General features: G+C 52.1%; 1 protein-coding gene across 1 annotated transcript in view; it reads right to left on the minus strand.

The window, feature by feature from the left end:
- LOC119936124 (sodium channel protein type 5 subunit alpha-like) overlaps positions 1-13,181 on the minus strand; it is a 69,391-nt gene that overhangs the window by 49,154 nt on the left and 7,056 nt on the right. Inside the window, 4 exon segments of the mRNA XM_038755545.1 lie at positions 2,183-2,311; positions 3,173-3,262; positions 9,438-9,556; positions 10,434-10,732. Coding sequence (XP_038611473.1) covers positions 2,183-2,311; positions 3,173-3,262; positions 9,438-9,556; positions 10,434-10,700 — 605 coding nt within the window. The 5' untranslated portion in view covers positions 10,701-10,732.

Genomic DNA, 13,181 nt, shown 5'->3' on the forward strand with positions numbered 1-13,181 from the left:
GACAGAGAAAGGGTCACTGGAAGCAGCCATCCGGGGGCCCTCCCGCCCCAGGGCTTCCTTCCCAAGGGTCTGAAAGTCAAGTGAACAGTGGGCCAGGCAAAGAGTTGTTGGAGAGGTGACCGGGCCTCAAATCTCAGGTGCAAACTTGCAGGGGGCAAATGGCACTTGGAAAGGCCCAGTGCTGGAAGCCCTCCCTGCCTCACCACCGCTGGTCAGCCCGGGCAGCTCAAGGACCAAGTCTCACTGCTCCAGCCTGGCTGTGGGAAGAGCCACAAGGCAGGGAGGGTTGGAAGTTGGAGAGCTCAGCAGGGGCAGAGTCTCACTCCTTGAAGAACCAGAATTACAACCCAAAGGGCAGGAGGTGGCTAGGAGAGTACTCTGCACACAACAGGTGCCCGCCCCAGCACAGCACCCAGAACAGCACCCAGAACTCAGCAGGCACCAGGCACAGCACCTTGTCAGACAACCCTGCTAATGCTCATACTGGCATGGGAGAGTGTTGATCATGAGCTTTACTAGCCCACTACTATCCCCTGCCCAACCTCCACTAGGCCCCTGCATCCCTGAGGAGAGCACATTTCTACCTTCTTAGCCATCCATGAAGGGAAGGATCCAGTCTGTCCTTGCTCCACCCACACCCCCAGCTCTGACACAGATGCAGGGGGTTGTTTGAAATGTGTTCAACAGCCCCAGAAACTGGGAGGGTCCAATGTGTCTATGGAGGCATCCTGGGCATGTTTGAGGTTCTGGACATTCAGTTGTCCGAGTGACAACTGTTGTTCCTTCCTCACCTGTTCTTGTCTCCTCCCTTAAGCATGACCCTGCCCTTCACCCCACTCGCCACACCCTGCACCCTAACTTCCACCCTGCTCTCCACACCCCATGTCCCACACGGCATCCACTGGCAGCTGAAAGGATGATTAGCTGAAAAGCACCATGGTCTAGTGGAAAGAACCTGGCCTGGGAGTCAAGAGACCTGAGTTCTAGTCCCAGCTCTGCCATGTGGCTGCTGTGTGACCTACAACAAGTAGCGTAACTTCTGTGGGCCTCAGTTTCCTCATCTGTAAAATGGGAAATCAAGACTTGTTCTCCCTCCCTCTTAGACTTTGAACCCGATGAGGGACAGAGACTGTGTCCCACTTGATTATCTTGAATCTGCCCGAGGGCTTAGTAGAGTGCTTGGCACATAAACACTTAACAAATAACATAACTGTTATTATTAGATGTCCATAGCTGGTGTGAGTGGGGGCCAGCGGGTGGAGTTCTGTTATCATGACAGACCATGATCCCGGCTCAAGTTCCACAATCCTGGTGTCTGGCAGCTGACTAGATGTGGCCAATGTTGGGAGGACCCAAAGCTGAACTGATAGGAAGGAGTTCGCTTCTCCCTCCTCCTCTCCCCTGCCTCTCCTCCCTCCCCACCTTGCCCTCTTCTTTCCCCTCCCCTAAACCTCCCCAATCCTGATCCCCCTCTCCCTCGCCTGAAAATCTAGAGACCTTCCCCTCAATGTCAAAAGTCTCCACCCAGAACCTTTCCCAACATTTTCCAGGATTTCTCTGGGATGAGGCCATTCCCAACCACTGCTTATCTGGGCCAATGAGGGGACAACAGAAATATGTGAATAATAAAAAACCTCACTTTAGTTCACAACTCTCCTCCCCCTGCCCTCTCCTCCAACCTACACCTCAAGCTGCTCATGAGACCCCACTAGCAGAGGAGGGGGCGGGAGATATGGTCTCATGAAGGGTCTAGCTCACAGAAGAGACCTCCCCATCCCCACCGATCAGCTCCCTCTGGATTTTATCATCCTGCTCCTTATCTCCTGGCTGGATAAACTGCTGGGCTTGAGGAGGGAGGAAGAGAGAGAGGAATGGAAGGAGGAAGGGAGTGAACATGGGAATTGTGTCTTCCACTGAGAGCTGGGCTGCCTGCCTGCAGCAGGCAAACTGAGCCTGAGGGCAGCAGAAGGTGACTTCTGGCCAGTCCAGATGGGGCAAGAAGGGGCAAGTGGCCTGTACACTGACACTGATCCCATGTTTGAATCAGCTTAGGCCCACGTGTCTGGAAACAACACCAGAGCACATCTGGCAGAGGCAGACAGTGGGGGAGCTAATGGGTGTTGTGTGTCCAAGAGATTCCGCCCCTCCCCATCCTGGGGCCACCAGCCGAGGGCTCACTCACGCCATGATGATGACGCTGAAGTCCAACCAATTCCATGGGTCTCGCAGGAATGTGAACTCGTTCATGCAGAAGCCCCTAGCCAGGATTTTCACCAGAGACTCAAACGTATAGATGGCCGTAAACATGTACCTGCAGAAAGTGTCCGACAAAGTCCATAATAATAATGATGGCATTTATTAAGCGCTAACTATGTGCAAAGCACTGTTCTAAGTGCTGGGGAGGATACAAGGTGATCAGGTTGTCCCAAGGGGGGCTCGCAGTCTTAATCCCCATTTTACAGATGAGGTAACTGAGGCACAGAGAAGTTAAGTGACTTGCCCAAAGTCACACTGTTGACAATTGGTGGAGCTGGGATTTGAACCCATGACCTCTGACTCCAAAGCCCTGGCTCTTTCCACTGAGCCATGCTGCTTCTCTGGAGACCATGGAGGGGCGGGGGCAGCTTAGGACTGCATCTTTACCACAAGGGGCAAGTGAAAACTGGGAACTCTTCCAAGGAGTTCACCCAGTAGAAGCCAACCGGGGATAAGTCAATTGAAATTCTACCCAAGGCCACCCCCCTGCAACTCCAATCTTCCCCAGTTGAAAGTGAGGAACCAGAATGGTCTGGGATTTCACCTCAAGGCCTCCCGCCTTTGGCAGTGTAGATGCTACCCTAGCAGGTAGGCCCAGGGTGCTGAGAAGGAGCCCCCCCCCTCCCCCCCGGGTCCCCAACCACGGGCAGAGTGCCACACTGAGCTCACCTGGGGCCCTATACCCAGTACAAGAGGACTAAACAGGGATGTTTTAGCCAGGGTGGCACAGGCAGGCATACAGGTGGGTGGGCGGGCAAAGGCATTCACTCCACAGGCAAGGATACTCACTCCACAAAATGGGGATATTCACTCCACAGAGGGGGATATTCATTCCAAAGATGGGGATACTCACTGCACAGACGGGGATACTTATTCCAAAGATGGGGTTACTCACTGCACAAACGGGGATACTCACTCCACATATTTGGCCCAGGGGGGCGGGTCAGATAGCGCCATGAAGCCACAGTTGGTCAGGATGGTGAACATGATGGACAAGCTGAACAGCGTTCACTGCAGTTCCGTCAAGGAAGCAAAGGGAATCCCGGAACCTCCAGCTGCTCATCCCCTCCAACAGCCCCTGCCCCTGCCCCCTGGCTCCTTAAAACCTCCCTCTCCTTGAAGTCCCCTCTGTCCTCCAGTCCCCCACCTCAACCTCTAGAGGCCCCCTCCCTCTTCTGAGTTCTTCCCCACCCTGAGTCCCCCCACTGCTTTAGGTGGGACTGGGGTGAGCAGGGGGCATGTCTACCAACTCGGTTCTATTGTACTTTTCCTAGCACTTACTAGAGTGTTCTGCACACAGTAAGCTCTCAATAAATACAAATGATTGATTGAAGGGCCAGTAGGAGCCCAATAGAGAGACAGCTAGTCCAGGCATGGTACTTAAAGTGAAAAGGGTTGGGAGTCCCAAAGCGATCTGATGGTCGGGTCTGGGTGAGACTTGATGCTCTTGATTTTGTGTGGAGGCACGCAGAGCCCCTGGGAGCTAATCTGTGGACGGGGCTCCCAGATCTCCGCTGACAGGCTCTCCCACCCACTGGTTTGGCTCAGCGGAAACTTTCCCAACTTGGAAGTTAGGGGTCGTGGGCCCCTCCGCCAATAATAATAACAATAATAATGGCATTTATTAAGTGCTTACTATGTGCAAAGCACTGTTCTAAGCACTGGGGAGGTTACAAGGTGATCAGGTTTTCCCACATGGGACTCACAGTCAATCCCCATTTTACAGATGAGGTAACTGAGGCACAGAGAAGTTAAGTGACTTGCCTGAAGTCACACTGCTGACAAGTGGCGGAGCCGGGATTTGAACCCATGACCTCTGACTCCAAAGCCCGTGCTCTTTCCACTGAGCCACGCTGCTTCTCTGTGCCAAAAGGAGGGAGAGGGATTCAGAGATACTGCAGCCCATCTCCGCCCCAACAGGAGGTTGGCCGGGGTAGGGGATGGCGAGGTACCAGCCCAATGCTGACCAGAAGAATTGCAGGTGTCCTTGTCATCAGGAAACCCAAAGAGGGAAGCGCGGGAGATCGGGGACTTTGGGTTGACTGAACTGTGGCCCTCCCGTAGCTGCAGGGGAGCCCTGGAGTGGGGTGGGGGTCTGGCTAAGGGGACCCTGGTGAGAAGGTCATGGATTCTAATCCCGGCTTCCCCACTTGTCTGTTGTGTGACCTTGGGCAAGTCACTTCACTTTTCTGTGCCTCAGTTCCCTCATCTGTCAAATAGGGATTGACTGAGGCTGTGAGCCCCACGTGGGACAGGGACTGTGTCCAACCTGATTTGCTTGTATGCACCCCAGGGCCTAGTATAGTGGCTGGCACATAGTAAGCGCTTTCCAAATACCACAGTTATTATTATTATTACAGCCCTGGCCACCTCAGGCCACCTCCCTCCTTATTTACCATCCAAGGGTTGCGAGCACTCCCGCCCCAGGACCAAAGACAACCCCCGCAACTCATCTCAGCCCTCCCGGACCACGCAGCCCTGACAAAGGGGAAGGAGCCATGTCATTAAATGGATGGGAAAATGGACCCGCCTACTTCCCGGAGCAGCATGAATTAGTGGAAAGTGTCCGGGCTAGGGAGTCAGAGCACGTGGGTTCTAATGCCCGCTCCTCCACTTGTCGGCTGTGTGACCTTGGGCAAGCTGCCTAACCTTTCTGGGCCTCAGCTACCTCATCTGTAAAATGGAGATGAAGACTGTGAGCCCCACGTGGGACAGCCTGATTACCTTGTATCCATCCCAGAGCTTAGAACAGTGCTTGGCACATAGTAAGAGCTTAACTAATATCATAGTTATTATTATTCCCGAATTTCCAGCATCGCGTTCCACAGTGTCCGCAGATGGATTCGGGACCGGGCAGGGGCGGCTTTGTGGGAGGACACCTGCCCACCCAGGTGAGCCCCTCCCCCCAGCTTGCGGGTTTCTCATGCAGCGAGAACCCGAATTCCCCTTGCTCCCACCCAGCCTTAATTGGGCTCCAGGGGCCTCCTCGTGCAGGGCAGAATCCAGCTTGTTTTCCATCCCGAGCTCCGGTCTCCAGCCCTTGGGCCCCGTGGGGGAAGGCCGAGCGGCCCAGTCGGCAGAAGCATGGCCAGGGTGGCGGGGGCCTAACGTGCCCCACTCAGACCTGCTTCACGTCCGCGGAGGCGGCTGCCTCGGCGATACTGGAGGCAGCTCTCTAACCGGTCCCCAACCCAGAATGGGAAATCTGATCCCAGCTAACGTCCCTAAACCTCCCCAAGGCCCAAGCGGGCTAGAAATGTGAACCCCGGCACCAATCCCATCGCCGCCTCCCCTTCCCCCAGGTGCCGCCCCAGCCTAGCCTCCAACTCCAGCCCCGGACTGGTCAGCTCTATGCGTTGCAGTAAACCCTTTAGGTCTCAACCAGATAATAATAATGATGGTATTTGTTAAGCACTTACTGTGTGCCAAGCATCACCTCTACCGTCCCCGCCGCACCCCACCGCTCCTCCGCCAGGGGGGCATGGCAGCAGAAGCCCCAGTGACACCTCCAACCACCCTCTTTTACCCCCCATCTCCTTCTGCATTGAGCCAAAACGCTGGACCATTGGACCATTGGCTTTGAAGATCTGGACCAGCTCTCTCCAGGTATCTACTGGCTTTCTTCATCCACTCCTCCCAAGCCAACTTCTTCCTGTGCCTCGCTCAGGCCCTACTGAGAGCTCACCTCCTCCAGGAGGCCTTCCCAGACTGAGCCCCTTCCTTCCCCTCCTCCTCGTCCCCCTCTCCATCCCCCCATCTTACCTCCTTCCCTTCCCCACAGCACCTGTATATATGTATATATGTTTGTACATATTTATTACTCTATTTATTTATTTTACTTGTACATATCTATTCTATTTATTTTATTTTGTTAGTATGTTTGGTTTTGTTCTCTGTCTCCCCCTTTTAGACTGTGAGCCCACTGTTGGGTAGGGACTGTCTCTATATGTTGCCAACTTGTACTTCCCAAGCGCTTAGTACAGTGCTCTGCACACAGTAAGCACTCAATAAATATGATTGATTGATTGATTGATTGATTGATTGCCCTCTTCGGGCCCCTCGCTCACTCTGGTCCCCAGGACTGGAACTCCCTTCCCACCCGAATCTGCGGGACCACAGCCTCATCCACATCTGAGGCCTCCTGAGGGCCCACCTACTCTGAGTACGATTTCCATCACCCTAAATTAGGTCAGCCTCCTTGTAATAACAATAATAATAGTAATTATTATTATTGTATTAAGCATTTACTGTGTGCCAAGCACTGCACTAAGCACTGGGGTAGATAAAAGATTATCAGGTTTGTTCCACATAGGGCTCACAGTCTAATAGGAGGGAGTAGGATTTCCCCATTTCACAGATGAGGCAACTGAGACTCAGGGAAGCTAAGTGACTTGCCGAAGGTCACACAGGGGCAAGTGGTGAGACCTAGATTAGAACCCAGGTCCTCTGATTCCCAGGCCCACGCGCTTTTCACTAAAACATGCTGAAAATGCATGCTTATTTCTAGCACTTGCATATGTACAGTGCTCTGCACACAGTAAGCGCTCAATAAATACGATTGATGATATGTATCAATTTACAGACTGGTGGTATGCATCATTTTAAAGATGCTACTTATTTCTTCGCATATTCGTTCATGAGGTGCATCTTCCACACTTTTGCTACTTATGACCAGTTATATCCTTCTTCTTCCATCTGCTCCCAATATTGGTAAGTAATCTGTGTCCGTTTGTCTCCCCTAGGAGAATGTAAAGTCCTTGGTGGCAGGGCCCAAGCCTTTTTCATTGCTTGTTTTCTCCCAAGTGCAGTGTTCAGAGCTCAATAAATAGCCCTGAAGGATTGATTGACTGACTGAAAGCATCGCCTCCTAAATAAAGTTAGTCAGGGTTTGGGGGTCAAGGGCCTAGCAATCTGGGTTGCTCTTGCCAGGATCCACATTGTCACCTCTGGGCGGTGTTGGCTCTAGGCCCCCTGGCACACAGCAGAGGACTCTCTCTGTTTGGTTTCCCATGGAATTGGGATGGCAGACCCTCTCTTAGGTCGATGTGGAAACCTTCATGGTCTTAGAGCTGCAGTAATAATAATAATAATAATAATAATAATAATAATAATAATGCATAATGATGGCATTTATTAAGCGCTTACTATTTGCAAAGCACTGTTCTAAGCGCTGGGGAGATTACAAGGTGATCAGGTTGTCCCAAGGGGGGCTCACAGTCTTAATCCCCATTTTACAGATGAGGGAACTGAGGCCCAGAGAAGTGAAGTGACTTGCTCAAAGTCACACAGCTGACAAGTGGCAGAGCCGGGGTTTGAACCCATGACCTCTGACTCCAAAACCTGGGCTCTTTCCACTGAGCCATGCTGCTATGCCATCTTCCCTGGGTCATCACCCAGCTATCCAGCCCAGGAATCTGTATCCATTAGGGGTACCAAGACAATGGAAGGAACTGTGCTCTATCTGACCTTGTGGACACTCATCCTCATGGTTAGCGATGGGCCACATAACACTCTTAACTGTTTCATCTCTGTCCCAATTCTGACTCAGTGACCCAGACTGGACCATCCAACCAGCACTGCCTCTTCCCTCTCCATTAGTGAATCAATGAATCAATCAATGCTATTTATTCTAGACTGTGAGCCTGTTGGGTAGGTATTGTCTCTATCTGATGCCAAATTGTACTTTCCAAGCCCTTAGTACAGTGCTCTGCAAACAGTAAGCTCTCAATAAATACAAAAGAATGAATGAATGAATGAATTGAGGAGCAGCACGGTTTAGTGGATAGAACATGGGCCTGGGAGTTAGAAGGACCTGGGTTCTAATCCCAGCTCCTCCATTTTTCTGCTGTGTGACCTCGGGCAAGTCACTTCACTTCTCTGTGCCTCAGTTACCTCATCCTTAAATTGGGGATGAAGTCTGTGAGCCCCATGTGAGACAGGGACAGACTCTGTCTGACCTGATTGGCTTGTATCTATCCCAGTGCTTAGAACAGTGTTTGACAAGTACTGTTAAGCGCTTAACAAATACTATTATTATTATTATGTGCTTACTGTGTGCAGAGTGCTCTACAAACTGCTTGGGAAAGTGCAAACAACTGAGCTGGTACCTGCCCATAATGACTTTAGAGTCATTGTACTCTTCAGGAGGAGACAGACATAAATAGAAACAAATACTTTATCATGTAAAACACAATATTTTATCTGTAATATAATATAATATAAAATACGGATATGTACATATCTCCATCCATCTATGACTTTCCCCCAGTGACCCAGGGTGGACCACCCAACACCCGATTCTCCTGACTCAATCAATCATATTTATTGAGCACTTACTGTGTGCAGAGCACATACTGCCTGGCAACATAGTAAGTGCTTAACAAAGACCATAATTACCAAAATTATTACTGTACTAAGTTCCGGAGAAAGTACAATACAGTGGAGTCGGTGTATATGTTCACTGCCCACAATGAGCTTACAGTCTAGAGGAAGAGACAGATAAATATAAATAATATAAATAAATAAATTACAAATGTGTACATGAGTGCTGTGGGGCTGAGGGAGGGATGGATGAAGGGTGAAAATCCAAGTGCAGAGGTGATGCTGAGTGGAGTGGGAGAAGAGGTAAGTTGAGGAAGGCCACACTCCCCCTCCAGTGACCCAACATAAACCATCTGACACCTCCAACTCTCCTCTCCCCATCCCTGTCTTTCCCAGAGATCTTTGCTTTGTCTCACTCACGAATTCCTTCCCAGACTGAATGAGAGGTGAAGACAATGAAAACGCTCTCAGGAATGGAGTCTATAAGGGCAATTGCCTATCTGAGACCAGAGAGTACCTCTGGTTTGCGTTCTCTCTGCCCACTGGCCTGGATCTCAGTTGATCAAGCAAAAGAGAATTCATTCTCTGAGCTGTCTGGGGGATGAAGATCAAGTGGTGGGCAAGTGGGTCGAGCAAGACTTCTGTCCTTCCCCACAAACTACAGTTTGGGGGAACTGACCAGCAACACTGCCCCCGCTCCAAATCCCACTCCCCCATTCCTTATCCCTGTCCTCCACATCATCCCCTGCCCCTACCTCACGTCCCCCACACCCGTATTCCCCATCCCTGCCCTCCATCCCTGCCCCCTCCCTCAGCCCCATCCCCCATCCCCTCACGGCCCAGGAAGGGCTCCAGGGTATGAGTGCACGAGGACCTTGATGGCTGCTCTCCGGAGTGGGTGGAAGGGGCTGAGAACGAAGAGTGCAGGGGTGGCACTGAACCGGAAGATGGTGTTGGCCCGGTTCAGCACAATGAAGGTCTAGAAAGAAGCACAGAGGGTCAAAGTGGGTGGAGCTTCTAATTCCTGTGTCTCGTGGTCCCTGGGAGAAGAGGTCAAGACATCAGCTAGAATGAGAGGATCCCCCCGCTCAGAAAGACCAGGGACTAGATGATACCCATTGCACAGCTCAGCAGGGTTCTGAAGCCAACCCATGTACAGGGTAGTGTGGGAGCTGGGGCCTAGCCCACCCACATTGGAGTGGCATTCTTGGGGGCAGGGTGGTCCCCGGGGCCAGTTCCACGGGGGAAATTAGGACAGTGATCCCTGTCCCAGCTGTGGTGGCGATGGGGCCAGTGCCTTTGGGTTCCATATGTGGGACTGATGAGGCTGGGGCCCTCAACTTCCAGCTGTGGGGGTGATGGGGCTCAGGCCCCAGGCTCCAGCTATGAGGGTTATGGAGCCAGTTCCCCTAACAGTGGTCATCATCATCATCATCATCAATCGTATTTATTGAGCGCTTACAATGTGCAGAGCACGGTACTAAGCGCTTGGGAAGTACAAATTGGCAACATATAGAGACAGTCCCTACCCAACAGTGGGCTCACAGTCTAAAAAGTGGGCTCACAGTCAGGGCTGGACTCCAGCCCTAATCATCCAGGGTCTCCATCCAGACCTGAGACCATCCCAGTGGCCTGAAAGACCTCTATCTGGGTGTCTATGTACTGGGTGGCCCCTCCCCAAGCCCTGTCCTATACTACTACCCACAGCCTCCTCCTGACTTCACCTCAATCACCCTGAAAGGAATTTTTAAAGAATTTTATCCTTGGTGCTCGACAGACAGTGGGCAAATAATTATGCTAGCCAGGATGTTTCCCCTCCCTCTGGGCCTTTCCTCCCCCAGCACCCCTCCCCTCACCTTGTGGGTGCTGTAATAGGGGTCGAGATCCTCCAGTGGCTCGCCCACCAGTTCCCGGGGTAGCCGTCCGTATAGCTCTGGCACCTTCCTGGATGCCTGCAGGTCCACCTGTGGCCGCGCCGGCTCCTCCCCTGGGTCGGGTAGTGGCTCACGGGCACCCGGTCTGGACCGTGGTGTGGCCGCACGCTTCTCGATAGCCGCCAGGGACTCAGCCGTGAACCGGCGGAAGCTGTGGATGCCACTGGGCAACAGGGCGGCAGCTGCCATCCTCTCATCCTGCTCCACCGCAGCTGCAGCAACTGCTGTGGGCAAAGCACAGGGCAGTGGGAGGCCAAGGGGAAGGGCAGGGTTGGGGGTCTCTGGGAGGCAGGAATATGGTAGTTAAAGGGAAGTCAGCAGAGGTCAGCAGAAGGCCAGGGGGATGGGGCAAGCAGGTTTGGGGGCCATCAGGGACAGAAAGGTGAGGGTCAAGGGATCATCAAGTGTGGCCAGGACCCTTTGGCCCCGAGGTACAGGGAGTATCCAGCCACTGGACTGTGCAGGGAGGCTTCCAGAGAATCTGAGCCCACTTAGGTGAGATGATGCTAGTCCCTGCTGGGAAAGAAAGAGTCCACCCTTCACCCCCACTTTTCAGATCAGCAAATCTCCCAGCCAAGAGGCTTTGGACAGGGAGGATGGTGAGCAGCTAGGGTAGCTGTTGGGCAGTGAGGGCAGTGAGCAGGTAGAGTGGCCCGCAAGGAAAGGGGGTGGCAAGCAGCTGGGGTGGCCAGCAGGGAGAGAGGGTGGCAAGCAGATGGTGGGCAGGGAGGTTGGCTGGTGAGCAGGGAGGGTGGTCGGCAGGCAGGAAGGGTGGTGGGCAGTTGGAGTGGCCGGCAGGGAGGAGGGGTGGCAAGCAGCTGGGTGGTCAGCAGGGAGGGAGGCTGGCGAGCAGCTGGGGTGGCTGCACCGAGAGGGCTTAGCTCACCCTCTAGTTGTAAGCTCATTGTGGGCAGGGAATGCACCTACCAACTCTGTTGCATTGTACTTTCTCATACGCTTAATACAGTGCTCTGCACACAGTAAATGCTTAATAAATACTACTGATTGACTGGAGGGCACGGGGTCAGGGTCGGGACCTGAAAGAAAGACCTGTGCTGGACCTTCATTATGTACAGAGCGCTGTTTTGGATGTCTACCCTGTGGAGGCCACTGTAGTGGACACTTACCCTGTGTGGGACACTGTACTGGACAGTTGGGAACAGGCAGCAGAGTGAATTACACGATCCCTGCCCTCAAGGAACTTGAAATCTACTGGGGAAACAGGAGAAAGTCATAAACAAATATGCAGGGGTGAAAACAGGCAGAATCAGCGGAGACAATAGAGACAAGTCAATCCATCAGTCAATGACAGAGTTCTCTGCAGGAGTTGAGAGCCTGAAACACTGGGAATGGGTCGGGGGCAGTCTACAGCATTGAGGGCCCAGAACTTGGGGGTTGAAGGCATTGAGAAGCTGGGAATGTAGGGGATCAATGACATTGAGGTGACGATCTTGCATCTACCCCAGCACTTAGAACAACGCTTACTCATAATAGTAACAGTATGCTATAACTGTAGTATTTGGTAGGTAAGGAAGGTGGCCAGAGGGCAGGAAGTGTGGTGAGCATACCAAATCTGTGGTATTTAGTAGGTGTTTACAATGTGTCATGCACTGTACTAACAGTACAATGATACTGGACACAGTTCCTCTTCCACACAGAGTTCACAGTCTAAGATGGAGGAGAACAGGTATTTTATCCCCATTTTACACATGAGCTAACCAAGGTACAGAGGAGTTAAATGACTTACCTAAGTAAGTTCACACAGCAGGCAAAAGATATAGAGAAGATTAGAACCCAAGTCTCCTGACTCTCAAGACAGTACCTTTCACACTGCTTCCTTGACACATAGCAAGACTTTAACAAATACAGTAATTGTTATTATTACTATTTTAATTCACTCTCCACTTTGGGAGTGGAGCAAGGACAGAGGTCACTCCACAGCAGACTGTCCAGGAAAAGTGGAGTCAGCTAATCAGACTCCCCATGGGTTTGGCCATGGAGAGCACAGATGGGTTCTAATCATTCATCCTGTCAATCAGTGGTACTTACTGAGTGGATACTGTGTGCAAAGCACTGTGCTAAGCACTTGGGAGAGTACAATACAGTAGACTTGGTGGGCATGATTCCAAACTTTGAGGGGCCCCGCACCAGGACAAGGGAATGGGCCCCCAGATCCAAGGAATGGACCACCAGGTCCGTGATGGAGCAGCTCGGTCGAGGGGTCAGAGGGCCAGAGTCTCCGGGCGGGGTTGAGGATAGAGTAGACAGGTCCATCTGGGCTAGGGGGAACTCGATGGTGGGATCCAGAATGTGGGATTGCAGAAATGAATCAGTTTGGGCCAACCCAACGCCAGCCGACGGGTGTGAAACTGTGGGGTAGGAGTGGAGACCGAACACACAGACAGACACACACAGACAGACAGACACACACACACACACACACACACACACACACCCCACAAGCTCATTCCTTTGCCAAAATAAATATTTGCAAGAACTATGCTTAATTAGACATGTCATAATGCACCAAGTCAACTAATTAGCTAAAAATAAAACCGGAAAGCTGTCTGGATTCCAGGCATGGGAAGGGAGGAATGAGCTGGGGTGTCAATCTGCCCTGGGTCCCCAAAACCATAAACCAGTAGTTGGGCTGGGGCTGGGATGGGGCCA

This window comes from Tachyglossus aculeatus, chromosome 13, assembly GCF_015852505.1.
Source record: "Tachyglossus aculeatus isolate mTacAcu1 chromosome 13, mTacAcu1.pri, whole genome shotgun sequence".
Classification (NCBI taxonomy): domain Eukaryota; kingdom Metazoa; phylum Chordata; class Mammalia; order Monotremata; family Tachyglossidae; genus Tachyglossus; species Tachyglossus aculeatus.